General features: G+C 40.8%; 1 protein-coding gene across 1 annotated transcript; it reads left to right on the top strand.

The window, feature by feature from the left end:
* Positions 1-4,955: 4,955 nt before the first annotated feature.
* Positions 4,956-14,979, top strand: FGG (fibrinogen gamma chain). The gene is made up of 10 exons (XM_038755128.1): positions 4,956-5,116; positions 5,208-5,252; positions 5,515-5,695; positions 5,800-5,893; positions 8,414-8,544; positions 9,383-9,516; positions 11,022-11,206; positions 12,950-13,227; positions 14,245-14,414; positions 14,759-14,979. The coding sequence occupies exons 1-10, from the start codon at positions 5,048-5,050 to the stop codon at positions 14,771-14,773; spliced, it is 1,302 nt and encodes a 433-aa protein (XP_038611056.1). The 5' UTR covers positions 4,956-5,047; the 3' UTR covers positions 14,774-14,979.
* Positions 14,980-16,772: the final 1,793 nt, after the last annotated feature.

Below are 16,772 nucleotides of genomic sequence, written 5' to 3'. Positions count from 1 at the left end.
TCGAAACCCTAAAACTGGGTGAAAACTACCAGCCAGGAGCAATTGTTCCTTGGGAGAATCCAGGAGAGAAGTGAAGAGCTTTCTTCCCCAGACCCAACCCCCAACGCTTTGACGGGTATGTGTGGATTGTGTCCTCCTGAGGCAGATTGGTGAATGGAGCGCATTGATTGCTCACAGCATATTTGGCAACATACAGTTGCCAAATAAATATGATGCTTGATAAATGGTATGATGAAACTTTTTTTTTCCTCTGAGTAGAGTGACTGAATAGAAATTCCAGAGCCAGGGGCCTGGAAGAATAATGAGTTACTTCCAGGCTGTGAGTGATACTCGATTGTCAAGCCTGAGATTCAGTCTGAAGAAGAAGAACATTATTACATCCTTAGCAGCTTCAAGAGTAACACATAAGGTTGTTAAAGCCTATTAAAAGTTTCTAATTTTAGTCAAAAAATTATTTATACACGTGAAAAGGAAGAAGTGTTGCCTCCTGGATTGAAGATCAGCTTGGGAACCAGGGACATCCCAGCTAGGCCACCACATTTTGCACACACATGCACTATGTCCAGGAGTGGATTCAATAGTGTGGTGAAAATGATCCAAATGAATGCCTTCCCAAGAATGGAAGCATTGCACTTGGTTTGCAGCCATATATCTCCAGCATGTACATTACTGCACATTGATCACAGTGTGCTATCTAGCTTTGTTTTCTTTATCTGAAAATCAAGGCTAATTACAGCTTGCCTTAGTGGATAGAGCATGGGCCTCAGAGTCAGAAGGACCCACGTTCTAAGCCAGGCTCTACCACATGCTTGCAGTGTGACCTTGGACAACTCAACTCCTCTGGGCCTCAATTACCTCACCTGTAAAAGGGGGACTAGGAGCATGAGCCCCATGTAAGACACAGACTGTTTCCAACCTGATCATCTTGTATTGACCCCAGTGCTTAGAACAATGCTTGGCACATAGTAAACACTTAACAAGTACTATTATTATTATTATTATTATTATTATTATTGTTGTTGTTGTTGTTATTATTATTATTAGTATAGAGCCGTTTGGAAAGTTAGAGCAAGTGCTAAAAATCTATTGGAAGGTGTCATTAGGTTGTAGGATTCTTGAGGGAAGGGTCTATGCCTTCTACTTCTATTTCCCTCTCCTGCTCCCTCTTCAACTCTCCCATCCTTTCCAGCAGTATCTCATGAGGAGATCTACTGCCTCTTTTTAAATTCTACCCCTTCTACCTGTGCCTCTGACCCCATCCCTTTATATCTTATTAAAACACTTCCCCCTCCCTGACCACCGTCTTCCCCACTGCTTTCACACATGCCCATGTTTTTCCTAGACTAAAAAAAAAAACCCTCCCTTGACCCCGTAGCATCCACAAGGCAACATCTCATCACCTTCCTAACTCGAGTGAGGTATGTATATCTGTTATCTCCATTTTCTCTTCTCAAACTCTCTACTTGTACCTCTGCAATCTGACTTCCACCCCCTGCACTCCACACCAGTGACCTCCTTCTTGCCAAGTCTAATGGCTTCTACTCCATCCTAAACCACCTTTGACACTGTGGACCACTCTTTTCTACCAGAAACATAATCCAACTTTGGCTTCACTGACTATTTCACAGATGAAGAAACTGAAGCACAGAGAAGTTAAGTGACTTGTCCAAGATTACGTAACAGGCAAGTGGCAGAGATAAGATTAGCACCCAGTCCTCTAGTTCCCAGGTCTGTACTCTTTCCACTAGGCCATGATGCTTCTTACTGGCATTTTGTGGGGAGTGGGATATGCTCAGGTTGAGCTCAGATAAAGAGGCCTGTTTTTTCCATAATCTGGTGGCCTTGTACAAGTTTCCTAATTTTCCCACATACCACCCAAAGAAAAGACGAAACTTTAGGTAATGGCAGCTTTGCACTGTCATCCTCACTCTACCTCCAGCCTTCCTAAACTTTGGAAATTCTCTCACATCCCCTGGACTTGAGAGATGGATTGGAGAGTAGAAAAACCTGCAATGCTTCCTGCCTGTCAAGGAGCTGGGCTGTTATTAGGATTCCCAGGGTAGGTAGGATTCCTGGGGTAGGCTTTGCACAGAAGGAAGCAATGTAAACGACTTCTGTATTTTTACCCAGTAAACTTTATGGATATACTACCAGAATGATTGCAGATGGAGTTGAGGTTCTCGGAGAGATGTGTCCAAGGCATCGCTATGGGTCGGAGACGACTCAACAGCAAAAGACAAGACAAGGGTAGAAGTGGTACTAGTGGTATGTAGCCTAAAAACTGCTAATTTCATATTTATTTATCCCCTGCAGAATCAGATGGAGCATGAACAACATTAATTCATTCATACAATCATATTTGTTGAGCTCTTCCTGTGTGCAGAGCACTGTACTAAGCGCTTGGGATGTACAAATTGGCAACATATAGAGACGGTCCCTACCCAACAATGGGGTTCTGTTCCAGTGTTTTATCACAGATAGTCAAGGCATTCTTTCCTAAACTAAATTATCTCTCTCCTTAATTCAAGCCCATTACCTTTGTTTGGTCCTTTAGGCACATGAAGAAACACTGTTTCACTTTCTTTTCATAAATTATCTCCTACATTTAAGGACTGATATTAAGTTTAGTCTTCAGACCAAGCCCTGATTCTTTTAACTTTTCTTCATAAAGCTTATTTTCCATACCTTTAATCATTTTTGTAATTCTTCTCTGGGGATCTCTCCTGTTTCTACAAATAATCTTTAAAGTATCATAACGAAAACTGTAAATAACATTCTAATTAAGTCAATGGGGACTCTTATAAATCATATTTCCATAAATACATCCTAGGATTTTTCTAGCTCTTTAAATGGTCGCACGTCATTACTGACTTGTTCAGGGTGTAACTAATTATGCCCTCCCTAAACCCCAGATATTTTTCTGTAGTATTTGGGTCTAGTGACTCTTTCCTCATAATGAATCTGTGAGGATTCTTTTGTTGCTATTTTGCAGTTTCTCCCAGATGTCCCCGGGGAGAGGTTGGGAATTCAGAGCTGAAATTTTGTTTGGGGAATGAGAATTTCTGTTAATAGTCCAGCAGCTAGGGCACTCTTATGGATGGAAATGGGAATGTAGGGTGGGGGGAAAGAGTGTGTAATGACTCCCCCCAAAATTCAAATGCACTGGGGTGAGAGCCTTGGACCCTTGGACTTGTGGCTTAGTGGAAAGAGCAGGGGTCTTGAAATAAGGAGACCTGAGTTCTAATCCAAGCTCTTCCACTGTCAAGTAGCTTAACATTTTGGGTCCTCAATTTCTTTATCTGTAAAATGACGTTAAAAATGTCTTCTTTCCCAACCTCTTATACTGAAAATACAGTGTGGGACCTGGTCCGTGTCTGATCTGATCGTCTTATGTCTACCCCAGAATGAAGCAGAGAATTTGTAGCGCTTAATAAATATATCTTACATCCACCTGTCAACCAGACCTAGGGGCACAACTCCCAGGTGAATCAGCTCATCCTCTTCCTGACTAGGCCACAGAGAAAATTATGTGTGGGCTGAAGGAAGCTCTTTTCTCCTTCAAGTCCAGGGAAAACCTAACCCTAGCATAGAGGAAAAATCTATCTAAATAATAATCCACTGAACAGCAAGTTTACTGGTCTCTAGAAAACACTGGATATAAAACACTAGAAAACCACTGATACAAGAATATAAGCACTCACAACAGTGCTTGATACATAGTAACCACTAAACATATATGTGTGTGTACATATATGTAAGCCATGCCATTACTGGGTCATCACAGTGGCCACCCAGCCAAGATTCTGTCTTCACCAGTGGCAGCTGGTTGCTTTCAGTCAGTCCATCAGTGGCATTTATCGAGTGCACATGGTGCAGAGCACTGTACTAAGTACTTGGGAAAGTACAATAGAAGGTAGACATAATCCCTCCTCTCAGTGACTTTACAGTCTAACAGGGGAGACAGACATTAAAATGAATTACGGGTAAGGGAAGCAACAGAGTATAAGGATATGTACATAAGTATTATTGGGGTGGAGGTAATGGTAAAGTGCTTAGTGGGTATGGGCTTGAGTTCATATGTGACATAGAAAGGAGGGAAAAGAAAGTGGGGAGATGAGGTTCATCAGGGAAGGCTTCCAGGAAGAGATGTACTGTAACAGCGAGACCCAGAATGGGAGTTCCCCTCACCACACACCAGGTTGGCCACCTGAAAACCACCCTGCCTCCTGCCAACTCCCTCCACCTGGGGAGGGACAAAAGGAGAGAAGAAGGGGAGGGGAAGGGAAAAAGACACAATGGCAGTCTAGAAATTAGGAAACTGGATGATGGTTGCCAATCTGTTCAGCCAACATGCTCTTGATATTACGAAAATCGAAAACAAATACTGGGCTCTTAGCAGGTGGAATAAGTGGAAAACCCATTTCCCCTGCCATCCCCTCCCAGTGGTGCTAAACCTTAGGGGGCATGTCTGACAGAAAGTCAAGGACCTCCAAAGGTATGGGGCTGAAGATAATGTTTTCTCGCTCTCAGCTTTCTCCCCAAGAATGGGAAAAGCACATAAGGAAAACTTGTATTCAAACACCCTGGGCATTCTTGAGGTCATTTTTTTTGTTTGATTCCATCCTAAATTGGATTCCTTTCTTTGTTTGTCCTCTTACAATTGTGTCCCGGAAAGGATTGCTTCATGAGTCTCTTTTCCCCTCCTAGTAGCTAGAGCAAATGGTTCTGTAGCTTTTCAGGGTTCTCTTGCTTCACAGGAGAAAGTCTGCCTAGGAAGGACCAGGAAGGGGAGGAGCAGTGTGCAAAATCTGGAAACCTGTAGGACTGTAGGCGGGGAAGGGGGCAGGGATTGGACCAGGGGTCAGGTCAGAGGCACCTGACCCTTCTGGGAAGCCCGGTGATCAATTACCGTAACTTAAGTGGCTGAAGTGAGGTGCTGCAGACAGAGGTGTTCCCAGAGCTCATAAAGGAGCAGGAGAGGGCTGAGAGGGCAGCAGTCCCCAGCTCTGCAACACAGGCAATAGGAGGGCAGAGCACGCGGGACACGATGAGGTTGTCCTGGCATTTCCAGGGGTTGGTGTATGCCTCACTCCTGCTCTTTTCACCATGCCTGGCAGTAAGTGTGTCTCTTCAACCAAGTTTTCAAAAATGAAAGAGCAGAAACATAGGGTGCAGCTACTGAAATTGCTGTTATTTCTTTCCCCCAGTATGTGGCTACCAAAGACAACTGCTGCATCTTAGATGAACGATTTGTAAGTAACACTGTGCTTCCTGTTCCCAGTTGGAAGCGGAGAGGGGTCTGATTTTTACAAAATACTGCTGTATGTCTTATTTGGGAATATAATCATTGGGTGTATTTAGGTGGGATATTGTTTATGAGTGAAGACTGATTTCAACCATGACTTAACTACCGTAAACTTCAGGTATCTTCTTCGTTACATATGGTAAAGACCTTAGGACACCTTGGTGAACAGAAAAGTAGCTGGAAATACTGATTTTATGGTTTCCTTGCAGGGTAGTTATTGCCCCACTACCTGTGGTATTGCAGACTTCCTGAATACATACCACACTGGGGTAGACAAGGAACTGCAGATTTTGGAAGATATCTTAAAGAAGGTTGCTAACAGCACAGCGGAAGCAAAGCTGCTTATCCAAGAGATCCAAATTGGCGGCCCCGACAGATCAAGGGACCCACGTGAGACCATAAGCAATTGTGAAATTGGAGAATAGATGGAAGGAAATGAATGAATGTTTCCTTTAGTGTTTTCATATTTTAAAATGTGTCATCTTGTTCTGCAGAAAAACGCCAGGGTGTTACTTTAAAGTCCAGAAAAATGATAGATGAATTTCAGAAATATGAGAAGATAATTTTGGATAATGAAGCTGCAATTAGGTAAGTATTTGTGTTTATATTTGTTGTGCAGCAAGGCAGACTGCAATTTTATTAACTTCACTGAAACCTAATCTTTCCAAGGTCTTTTTTACTGTTGCTAAATAACATTGGTAAATGAGTCTGCCTATCTCTAACCTACCTTGGGTATAGTATTGATACAATTGGAAATGTTTTACTTTTAATGATATCTTGTATTATTACAATATGTATTCTATATTATATATATATATATATATATATATATATATATATAATCTCAGCTCCCCCATTTGCCTGCTCTGTGATTTTAGACAAGGCACTTAACTTCTCCAAGGCTCAGTTTCCTCATCTGTAAAATGGGCATTCAATACCTGTTCTCCCTCCCACTTAGACTATGAGCCCCAAGTAGGACAGGGGTTGTGTCCAACCTGATTATATTGTATATAGCCCAGAACTTAGTATAATGCTTGTCATGTAGTAAGGGCTTAACAAATGCCACTATTATTATTATTATTGTTATTATTACATGCCTTAGCAGTAAGAATCAGATTTTACCATTATCACACTGAAATATTTTCAGCTAGACCCACCTCTTGGAGTTTTGATTGAGAAAGAACTGCAGAACCACATCCTCATTCTTGAGTCTATAAACTGGTTCAGAAACTGAGGCGGTTTATCAAATACAGCGTGATGGTTGTTTGTTCAGACATTTTGCACTACTAAGCAATCTGGAAGACTAAGGAAGATGTAGACCCCTTAAGTTATTGGATAATCAAACTTGCTTGTCCCATTAGACAAAAATTTTATTTCCACTAAATTTAATTTTGATAAAATTTTCAGCATAGAATTTACAAGTCACCAGATTGCCTATTTAAAGCTAGGAATTCAATTAATACAGCTTTTGTTTTGTGCCAAATCCATGATTCAAGGAAAGTCTCAGGAAACCAAAAGTAGGCATTTGGTTATCTCAAATTCCTGTAGGAACACTTGAGCAGGACTTCGATTTTCAGGAAAACATCAGAGCCAATTTGAGGGGAAGGGGTGTTTAAGGTAGAAAAGAAGTGAACAGGAAGGCATCTTTGGAGAACTTCAAAAGCATGAACATTCCCAGCAAATGGGACATATCTTTTCTCTAGACAGATTTTCAAAGTGAATTAGTGAATATGAAAGAAAAAATTATGATTGTGGCCAGAGAGACTAGAATTTATCACTGATCACTGTACAAATACTGGCTCAATTTTCCTTTTCCCAACGTGTATAACTGTAAGCTTGTTGAGGGCAGAGAATGTGTATACCAATTGTATATTGTACTCTCCCAAGCACTTAGTACAGTGCTTGCACACAGTAAGTGCTCAGTAAATATGACTGGTTATTAAAAGAGATACAATTGATTGATTCCATTTTGATTACCTAGTTAGTACATTCGAGATACAAAACAGAGACTGTTACAAAGCTGGTTTTCTTGCTTTGCAGTGAAAATAGTGACTTTTATTCCCATGATACAAGATATCTATGTGAGGGGGCAGTGAGTACATCCCAAATAATTGCTTTAGGGCCTGCTGTCTGCCTCTGGGACCAAACTCCCTGGCTTTTCCCTTTAGGCATTGTGGGCTGAGTTATACTCAGAAAATGGGAATTGCAGATTCAAAATGGCCAATTACATGAAAGCATACAAGAGAGCACCAAAAATTATGTAATATCTGTGATTTGGATACACAAATTTTAGTTTATCTCCTTAGCAACTATAGGCATTATAGATTAGGGGATTTTTGTTTTTTCTATCTTTTCTTGATATCACCCGAGGGTGCTGAGATTGTAATGGGGGGAATTTTCTCTAATTTTGCCCTAATGGCATGAATAAAAATGCTAAGGTAGAAGGGGAAAGTTTCAGTAGAATTCAATTCCACAGGGGAACTAGCCTCCTCACATTCTATAGGTTGACGATCCCTGGAATGAGTAGTTTGTCCCTGACTGACTGAAGGGCCAGGAGAGGTTAGTAGAAGAAGAGGGTAAACTGATAGACATGTTATTCATTGAACATTTCTTGCTCCCTCCGTTATTTGGCAGGAATACACATTGTGCAAGAATATTGATTATGTTGATAATCATCACCAGGAGTCCTTTGCTGCCTAAGTGGATTTGGGCTAAAATTGGAAAAAGTTTTGTGCCTATAAGATATATACTTACTGGGTCTTATTCTGTACCTCATATAACATACATTGAATAAAGGTACTTAAAGAAATTAGCAAGGTGTTGGGGTTGCTTTTATCTCTTTCATTACAGACGAGCGGTCAAACACTTAATATAGATACTGTTGACAGATTGATTTCATTTGAAGCCTAGGATTTCAGTCCATTCATTCATTCATTCATTCATTCAATCGTATTTATTGGATGCTTACAGAGCACTGGACTACTTCAGCCCATTTATTTAACATTAAAGATTTTTCCAATGACCTAAAAATTAAAAACTTTTTGAAAAACAAAGGACATACATACTTCAGAAGAAAACCCCCAACTTGTCTTATTTTCCTATTTGTAGTGATTTGCAGAATATCTACCTGACAAACAATAAAAAGATTCTTTATTTGAAAGAAAAGGTAGCCCAGCTGGAAGCGAAATGTCAGGAGCCGTGTCAAGATGATGTGAAAATAAATGATAAAACTGGAAGAGGTATGTGAACATTGGTACCAAGGCAGACACTGCCAACCACATGTGGGTCTATAAAGCCAATGAAAGGTGGGAGGTCAAGTAATTTTCCAGAAATGAAACAAGTAGTGAATCTGAACAGAGTGATGCTATGGTTTGAAAGACAAGACAGTGTTTTACATGAAGTTAAAATGCCGTTACCACTATATCCGATTAATTACTTCAGCTTCTTAAGGGCAGAGAACTTCTTCTACTTTCGTCACTGGACATAGACCAGCCTGGGAAATCAACTGAGAAAGACCTCTTTGAGAATATGTGATTTCAGAAGAGCTCTAAGGATGGGAAAAGCAGTAGTGTGTTAGATGTGAAGGGGGAGAGCGTTCCGGGAAGGGAGGGAGATTGGAGCAAGGTATTGAGAGAGGGAGAGACAAGAATGAGTGGGTTATCTGGAGAGGAATAATGAGTGTAAGCGGGCGTGATGAGAGAAGAGGTGGATAGATAGGATGCCCAGAGATGGTCTGGGACCTTAACCAGTGCCTTAACTTACACAATAGTCAACAGTTTTTGCTTGATGGGAAGAGGAATGAGCAGCAGTTGGAGACTAATGATCAGTAAGAGAGATGGGAATAGAACAATGTTTTAGAAAAATAGTCCATACAACAGAGTGGACTATAAAATGGAAAGAGGAGAAACAGGAGGGAGGGATGAACCATGAGGAGGTTTAAATAGTAGTCAAACCAGGATATGACAAGTGCCTGGACCAGCACGGTGGCCTCTTGGATGGAGAGGAAGAGGCAGATTCAAAGCAAGGTGCACATTCAGAATTGAGTTAAAATATTAACATCAATTGGTTTTTCTACAGATTGTCAAGACATAGCAAACAAGGGTGCCAGAGAAAGTGGTCTTTACTTTGTCAAACCCCTTAAAGCTAAACAACAATTCTTAGTCTATTGTGAGATTGATTCATCTGGAAATGGTTGGACAGTGCTGCAGAAGGTATGTTTCTAATTAATGTGCCCTATAAATAACCCTGTTACATACGCATTGTGCATTAGTAAAATGGATCCATGTCTGTGAGGCACTGGATTCTCCCAGTGGTTAAATCATAGACTGGGAGTAAGCTTCACATATCAGAGTTTCTAGTCAGAAGGGTCATATTCATTCATTCATTCATTCAATCGTATTTATTGAGTGCTTACTGAGTGCAGAGCACTGTACTAAGTGCTTGGGAAGTACAAGTTGGCAACGTATAGAGATGGTCCCTACCCAACAACAGGCTCACAGTCTAGAAGGGGGATACAGACAACAAAACAAAACATGTGGACAGGTGTCAAGTCATCAGAATAAATAGAAATAAAGCTAGATGCACATCATTAACAAAATAAATAGGATAGTAAATATGTACAAGTAAAATAGAGTAATGAATCTGTACAAACATATATACAGGTACTGTGGGGAGGGGAAGGAGGTGTGGGGGGGATGGGGAGAGGGAGAGGAAAAAGGGGGCTCAGTCTGGGAAGGCCTCCTGGAGGAGGTGAGCTCTCAGTAGGGCTTTGAAGGGGGGAAGAGAGTTAGGGAATGCCCATCTGATCAGAAACCATCTGTGATGAGCATGACAAGATCTCCCTACGATCAGAAAGTCTCCCATTTTCTCATTAAAGGGAGAAAGTTTTGATCCAATTAGAGAACCCTTCTGATTGGATGGAGACCATTACTGTCTGATTGGGGTCCATTGCCAATCTCAGCTAATGAAGATGGTCCTTAATGATGATGATGATGGCATTTGTTAAGCGCTTACTATGTGCAAAGCACTGTTCTAAGCGCTGGGACAGAGGCCTCTTCTACCCCAGCTTTTACAAGAGAAAGAGCAATAGAAATACATCACTGGATTTGGACCTTAGTTGCCCTGCCACTTTTTTTTTTAATATTTTCACGGTCTGTTGCTTAACATTTTTGATTGGTGATGTTGAAATTTTACCGTTAGTTGTTTTATTATCACCAACTTCTAGCAGTCATGGAGGGACCTTTTTAAGGTCTCTATTCTAAATAGGTGGTTCCCTTAAAAATCTTTTTAAATGGAGCAATGATGACATTTAATCTTTTTCAATTTACCGTCCCAGCTAACATTCTGGTTAGCTCCTGGTGGGCAGGGAATGTATCTACCACTCTGCACACAATAAGTGCTCAATAAGCATCCATTACTGCTTTCTCAACTCTTACGTACTCATTTCTAAATTCACATATATTTTCTGTTTTTTATATTTTTTCACTTTTCATTTATGTACCTTTGATTTATGATTGTCTCTCTCAAACCCTTTGTCCCGCTGCCATTGAACTGTAAGCTGCATGAGTGAATGGGGCCTTGTTTTGTATTTGTCCTATAATTCCCCTCAGTACCCTGTATAGAGGGTTGGACACAGTAGATTTTCAGTAAATACTGATGATGATGATGAGATGATGAACACTGAGTCTCTTTCCCCCTTTGGGAAATGTGATATTAGAGACTTGATGGGAGCTTGGACTTCAAAAAAAATTGGATTCAGTACAAAGAAGGATTTGGACATCTGTCACCGACTGGTACAACTGAATTTTGGCTGGGAAATGAGAAGATTCACTTGCTAAGTACTCAATCTTCATTTCCGTATGTATTAAGAATACAACTGGAAGACTGGAATGGCAGAACGAGGTATGTTTTAAGGAGATTCCTAAAGAAAAGGCTTCATCTAACCCTGTGTCTCTGAGCAGTATGGTAACATTCTGACCTCAATAATAATAATAAGAAGAATAGTGTTTAAGTGCTTACTTTGTGTCAAACACTGTTCTAAGACTGGGGTAGATACAAGCTAATCAGGTTGGACACAGTCCCTGTCCCACATTGAGCTCACAGTCTTAATCCCCATTTTACAGATGAGATAACTGAGGCACAGAGAAGTTAAGTGACTTGCCCAAGGTCACCCGGCATATGAGTGGTGGAGCTGGAATTAGAACCCAGATCCTGAAGAAAACAAACTAAGGGACAAGAGTCCCCTGTTCCTCACCACCCCTTCCCCTGACCCCCAGCCCTCCCCTCCAGTGGTTAAAACTGTTCAGGTGCAGTTCTGAGGATGTGGGTTGGCCCAGTACTGACCTGGGGATGATTGAGTAGGTCTTGAATCCCCTTGGTGTACTAAAAAGGGGCCAAAATGGGCTCAAATTCCCTTGAGTGGTCCAGTCACCACGCTTGAGGACAGATGATCCAGGATCTTAAAGGAGCTACCCTGTGTCCACCCACCTAGACTGTGAGCCTCATGCAGGACAGGGACTGTGTCCAAACTGTTAAGCCTGCATCAAACTCAGTGCTAAGAACAGTGCTTGGCACATAGTAAGTTCTTAACAATAATAATTAATAATAATAATAATAATTTCTCCAGTTAAATTAAAATGGAGTTAAGTTTTCAGGAGCCTACATTACCACAGAAGAAATCAATTCTCCACTTCAGACCAGATGTCTTAATCATTTTCTACTACTAAGTGGGGCCCAAGAATAATAATAATGATAATAATGGCATTTGTTAAGCGCTTACTATGTACCAAGCATTGTTCTAAGCACTGGGGTAGAAACAAGGTAATCAGGTTGTCCCATGTGGGGCTCACAGTCTTAATCCCCATTTTACAGATGAGGTAACTGAGGTACAGAGAAGATAAGTGACTGGCCCAAAGTCACACAGCTGATAAGTGGCGGGGTCAGGATTAGAACCCATGACCTCTGACTCCCAAGCCCATGCTCTTTCCCCTAAGCCATGCTGCTTCTACCATTCTCAAGCAGAAAGCCTGCCAGCTATCCTTAAAATTTCTGCTTTGCATCCTCATAGGAGGAGCTAGTGTATTGGCCTTGCTCCTCCTCATTTGAGGAAGATGCAAAAGGAGTCCTTCCCTGTTCAAACCTACTGATGCATCAGGTCCTTAAACTGGCTCAAAAACCCATATTTCTTTGGCTAAACATTGGAGATAAGAAGGAAGGACTGATTACATCGTCATAATCGTAATTAATCATCCCTGACTAGCTTTCATTTCCTCTTTTCCCACTTCCTTCTGCATTGCCATGACTTGCTCCATTTATTCAGCCCCCTCCGCCCCCGGCTCCTAGTCCCTTAACATTTACGTACATAATCCGTAATTTATTTATTTATATCAATGCCTGTCTCCCCTACTGGACTGTAAGCTTGTTGTGAGCAGGGAATGTGTCTGTTATATTGTTGTGTCGTAGTCTCCCAAGAGCTTAGTACAGTGCCCTGCATACAGTAAGCACTCACTAAATACAGTTGATTGATTGATCTCAACCTCTAGGAATAAAATTAGCATCTTTCAAAACAATCTCATCTGTAAACTGGTTCTACAGGAGGTCATGGAACACAGATTTTTGATACAGTGACTCTCATTTTGTCCATAGCACTGCAGACTATGCCACATTCAAGGTAGGACCAGAAACAGACAAATATCGGTTGACCTATACCTACTTCCTTGGCGGAGAAGCAGGAGATGCCTTTGATGGTTTTGATTTTGGTGATCATGAAAGTGACAAGTTTTTCACATCCCACAATGGCATTCAGTTCAGTACATGGGATAATGACAATGATAAATTTGAAGGCAACTGTGCTGAGCAGGATGGATCTGGCTGGTGGATGAACAAGTGTCATGCTGGTCACCTTAATGGAAAATATTACCCAGGTACAGAGTTCCCATGGATCTTGGCTTATTTCAAATTCTATTAAAAAGGGTTTTTTTAAAACAAAGGTGATGGCAAGCAATTAGGAAGCATATTGATGTTTATTTTTGATTGCATTCTATTTTAGGCCGGATGTATTAATATATAGCTGCCACTTCATACTCTCCATCTGATTCTCTTTTTATCTCATTTTCCCTCTCCTTCCCTCTTTTGATCTCTAGGCCTCATATGCTCAAAATGCCACTGTGGCTCACAGGTGGCTTGGAGTATTATCAGGTACTAGAAAAGTTGATGCTGGATTTCCGTCCATATTGCCGTTGAGCTACCTGCCTATCTTTGGACTCTCTTTCCCATTAGTTCCATATATAAATTGTTTTGTCCATTAGAACAGAAATTATGGCCTTGTGAGCCTGGAAGTTTCCAGAGTCTTCTAGAAGACTTTCAGACTGTAGGATTAGGAATCTTTAATGTTTTCTAAGATTAATTCTGAATGGGCCAGACTCAGGATTTTTTGTGTCCTGACATCGTGGGACCAAGTTGGGGTGACAAAAAGTAGAAGCTGGCTGTTGGGCTAACTTCAGATGTTCCACCAGTGTCCTGTGACCCCCTATTTTAGGCATTTTCAACTAGCCTGAGGTGTGTTAACAGGCTTTTACCATGACAGGAGTGAGCCTGGGCCAAAATGGTGGTACTATTCCCAGGGGATTCCTATGATTGTGAAACTGTGTGTGGACATAAACATTCCCCATAGTGAGTCCTGAACTACTTCCATTTCTGCCTGAGTTCGCTTTTGGGTTAGCTCAGGCTCAGACTAACCTATGATTTAGAGTGCTGCTCTAGTTGGGCATGAACTGGCGTGAAGGGGGGTGATTTGGACTGGATCTTGAATATCTAGCCCAAGCGGAGTTCTTCAGCCCAGCCATTACTCATGCTGTTGACAGCGTTTATTATTTCAGAAGTGTTTTACTCCTGGAAATTAAGAAGAAAAGTCAAATTCTCACACAACTGGCATTTTGTAGGTGGCGCTTATTCAAAGGAATCGACTCCAAATGGGTATGACAATGGCATTATTTGGGCAACCTGGAAATCTCGGTGGTATTCGATGAAGAAAACAACAATGAAGATCCTTCCACTCAACAGACTCACAATTGGAGAAGGACAGCAGCATCATCTGGGTGGTTCCAAACAGGTTAGATTATTTGCAATAATAACAAATATTGAGCATTTAAATTGTTTAAATAAATGGCTGAGCTATTAATTCCAAATATTGTACGAAGCCCATCTTCCAATGGTCATTTGTGCTTCTGATCACATCATAACTTTGTAAAGCAATATTTTTCTTCACATTCCTTCAACCACCAGGGTTGACATTTTTATTCATAGTGGTAATCAAATGTTATATCTACAAATGCTGGAGGTCAATATTTAAAATTTTCAAAACCATAAATAACCTGTCCATATTTGTGCTATCTCATATTTTATCTTTCCTATAAAAGAAGAGAATGATTTGTTGTCCTTTTGTTGTTGTTGCAGGTTGGAGATGCATAAAAAAATATTTGAAAGGAGTTGCCTTCCAAAAGACTTTTATCTGAACAGAGAAATATATTCTTTTATCTAAGCGAGCATGGACTTGCATTGCCATTTCACTTTAAACAGTGAAATAATGTCCAATATTGAACTTCCATCAACAATTTTGTGCTTATGAATTTGTCTACATAAGAGCTCAATAAATTTTTCACAATGTGATCAATACAGCATACCACTGTCTTTTACTGAAAACAGAAAGATTTAGAAGTTTTAAAATTTTAATCATTTGATAGCAAGTAACAAAATAATTGTGGTATTTAAATTCTTACTATGTGTCAACCTTAGGGATAAATAGGAGGTAATCAATTCAGACACAGCTCCTGTCCCACATTTAGCACTCAGGTTAATGGGGAGAGAGAACAGTTATTTAATTTCCATTTTACCGATGAGGAAACTGAGGCACAGAGAAGTTAACTGACGTGCCCAAAATCATGCAGCAGCTAAGTGGCAAAGCTAGGATTAGAACCAGCTCTCTTGATTGCTAGGACTATTAACAGTTCAGGCCAGGACTCCAAACCAATGTTCAAAATAAAATTTCCATACTCACAGGATTACCAGTGGCAAATCCATCTCTGGATCCTTTTCACCTCAAACCAAAAGGGGCCTGGAAAGTAGTAAATTAGGTGGTACTATTTTGGGAATGGGCTGAAAGCCATCATGAATGAATGAATGAATGAGTAGTTGCTAATACAAGCCAAAATTAGGGGCTGGGAGAACAGAGCCTGGTAATTATTATTGAGATTAATAAGTACTTAAATACCATAATTACTTTATTACATGCTATCAAATGAGTAAAATTTTAATCTTTCAGAGCCTGAGACTATTTAGGGCTCTGCAGCACGTCCTTCACTCCGCTTCCGGCCTACATGTGGTCTAGGAATTGCCATGAGACTTCCATAAGCAAGAGTGGGATGAAAGGAGAGTCTGGGGCTAGACTAGTGATGTGTGACTCCTACTTCATGCCATCTCTCTGAGTGGTGCTCTCCTCACAGACATAAGGTGAGAAGTCGCATGGCCTTATTGAAAGAGCCCAGGCCTGGGAATCAAAGAACCTGGGTTCTAATCCAAGCTCTGCCACTTTTCTGCTGTGTGACCTTGTGCAAGTCACTTAACTTCTCTGTGCCTCAGCTTTACCTCATCTGTAAATTAGGGATCGACTGTGAGTTCCATGTGGGGTGGATGGTGCCCAACCTCGTTATCTCGTCTCTACTCCAGTGCTTAGCACAGTGCCCTTCACATTATAAATACTTAACAAATACCATTAAGAGAGCCAAAAGTTAATTTCCTCTTTCAGAGCTGAGTTCTAAAAGAAATTAACCTTGCTCTGGGCAAATCTGGCCACTTTATGCAGAGCCCTAGGATCAAGTTGCAAACACAATCCTTGCCTTGAGTAGTTGATAATTTAATGTTATAGATAGGATAAGTCTTGATAATATGAATGAATAGGAAGGATAAAATTTAAAACTGTAAACCTAATGGATCCAATGCAAATAAATACTGAAAGAACGCTGGGAACACTAGTCCCGAGGTAGCAGGTCAAATTAAGGATCCCAACTTCCTAGAGCCTGTCCTGTTTGAGGAAGGTCCTGAGAGTGTGAAAGAAGCTGATAAAGGAGGAGCTAGGATATATGACTAGGAAAAATAGAAACCCCAAAAAGTGAAGAATTCCACTGAGATTGCTATCACCACTGCTGCTTCTCGTGCTGTGACAGTCTCTGATCCACAGGATAATAGTTTTAAGGCAATGCATAACCATAAACTGAATGGACAAATGTAAATGGATACCTAACCAACTGCATCTGTACATATTTGGTCTATGAATTCAAAGATGATATCACTGAGAGCAAATCACTCACTGTGTGTTTGGGGGAGGCTGAAAGAGCCAATGCAGACACTGAAGTGTTGCCCCTTAGAACATGACTGCAGGTATCTGTAGGGCTTGGTGCTGTTTTAGATTCTG

This window comes from Tachyglossus aculeatus, chromosome 12, assembly GCF_015852505.1.
Source record: "Tachyglossus aculeatus isolate mTacAcu1 chromosome 12, mTacAcu1.pri, whole genome shotgun sequence".
In the NCBI taxonomy this organism is placed as follows: Eukaryota; Metazoa; Chordata; class Mammalia; order Monotremata; family Tachyglossidae; genus Tachyglossus; species Tachyglossus aculeatus.
This window is presented reverse-complemented; position numbering and strand designations above follow the sequence as displayed.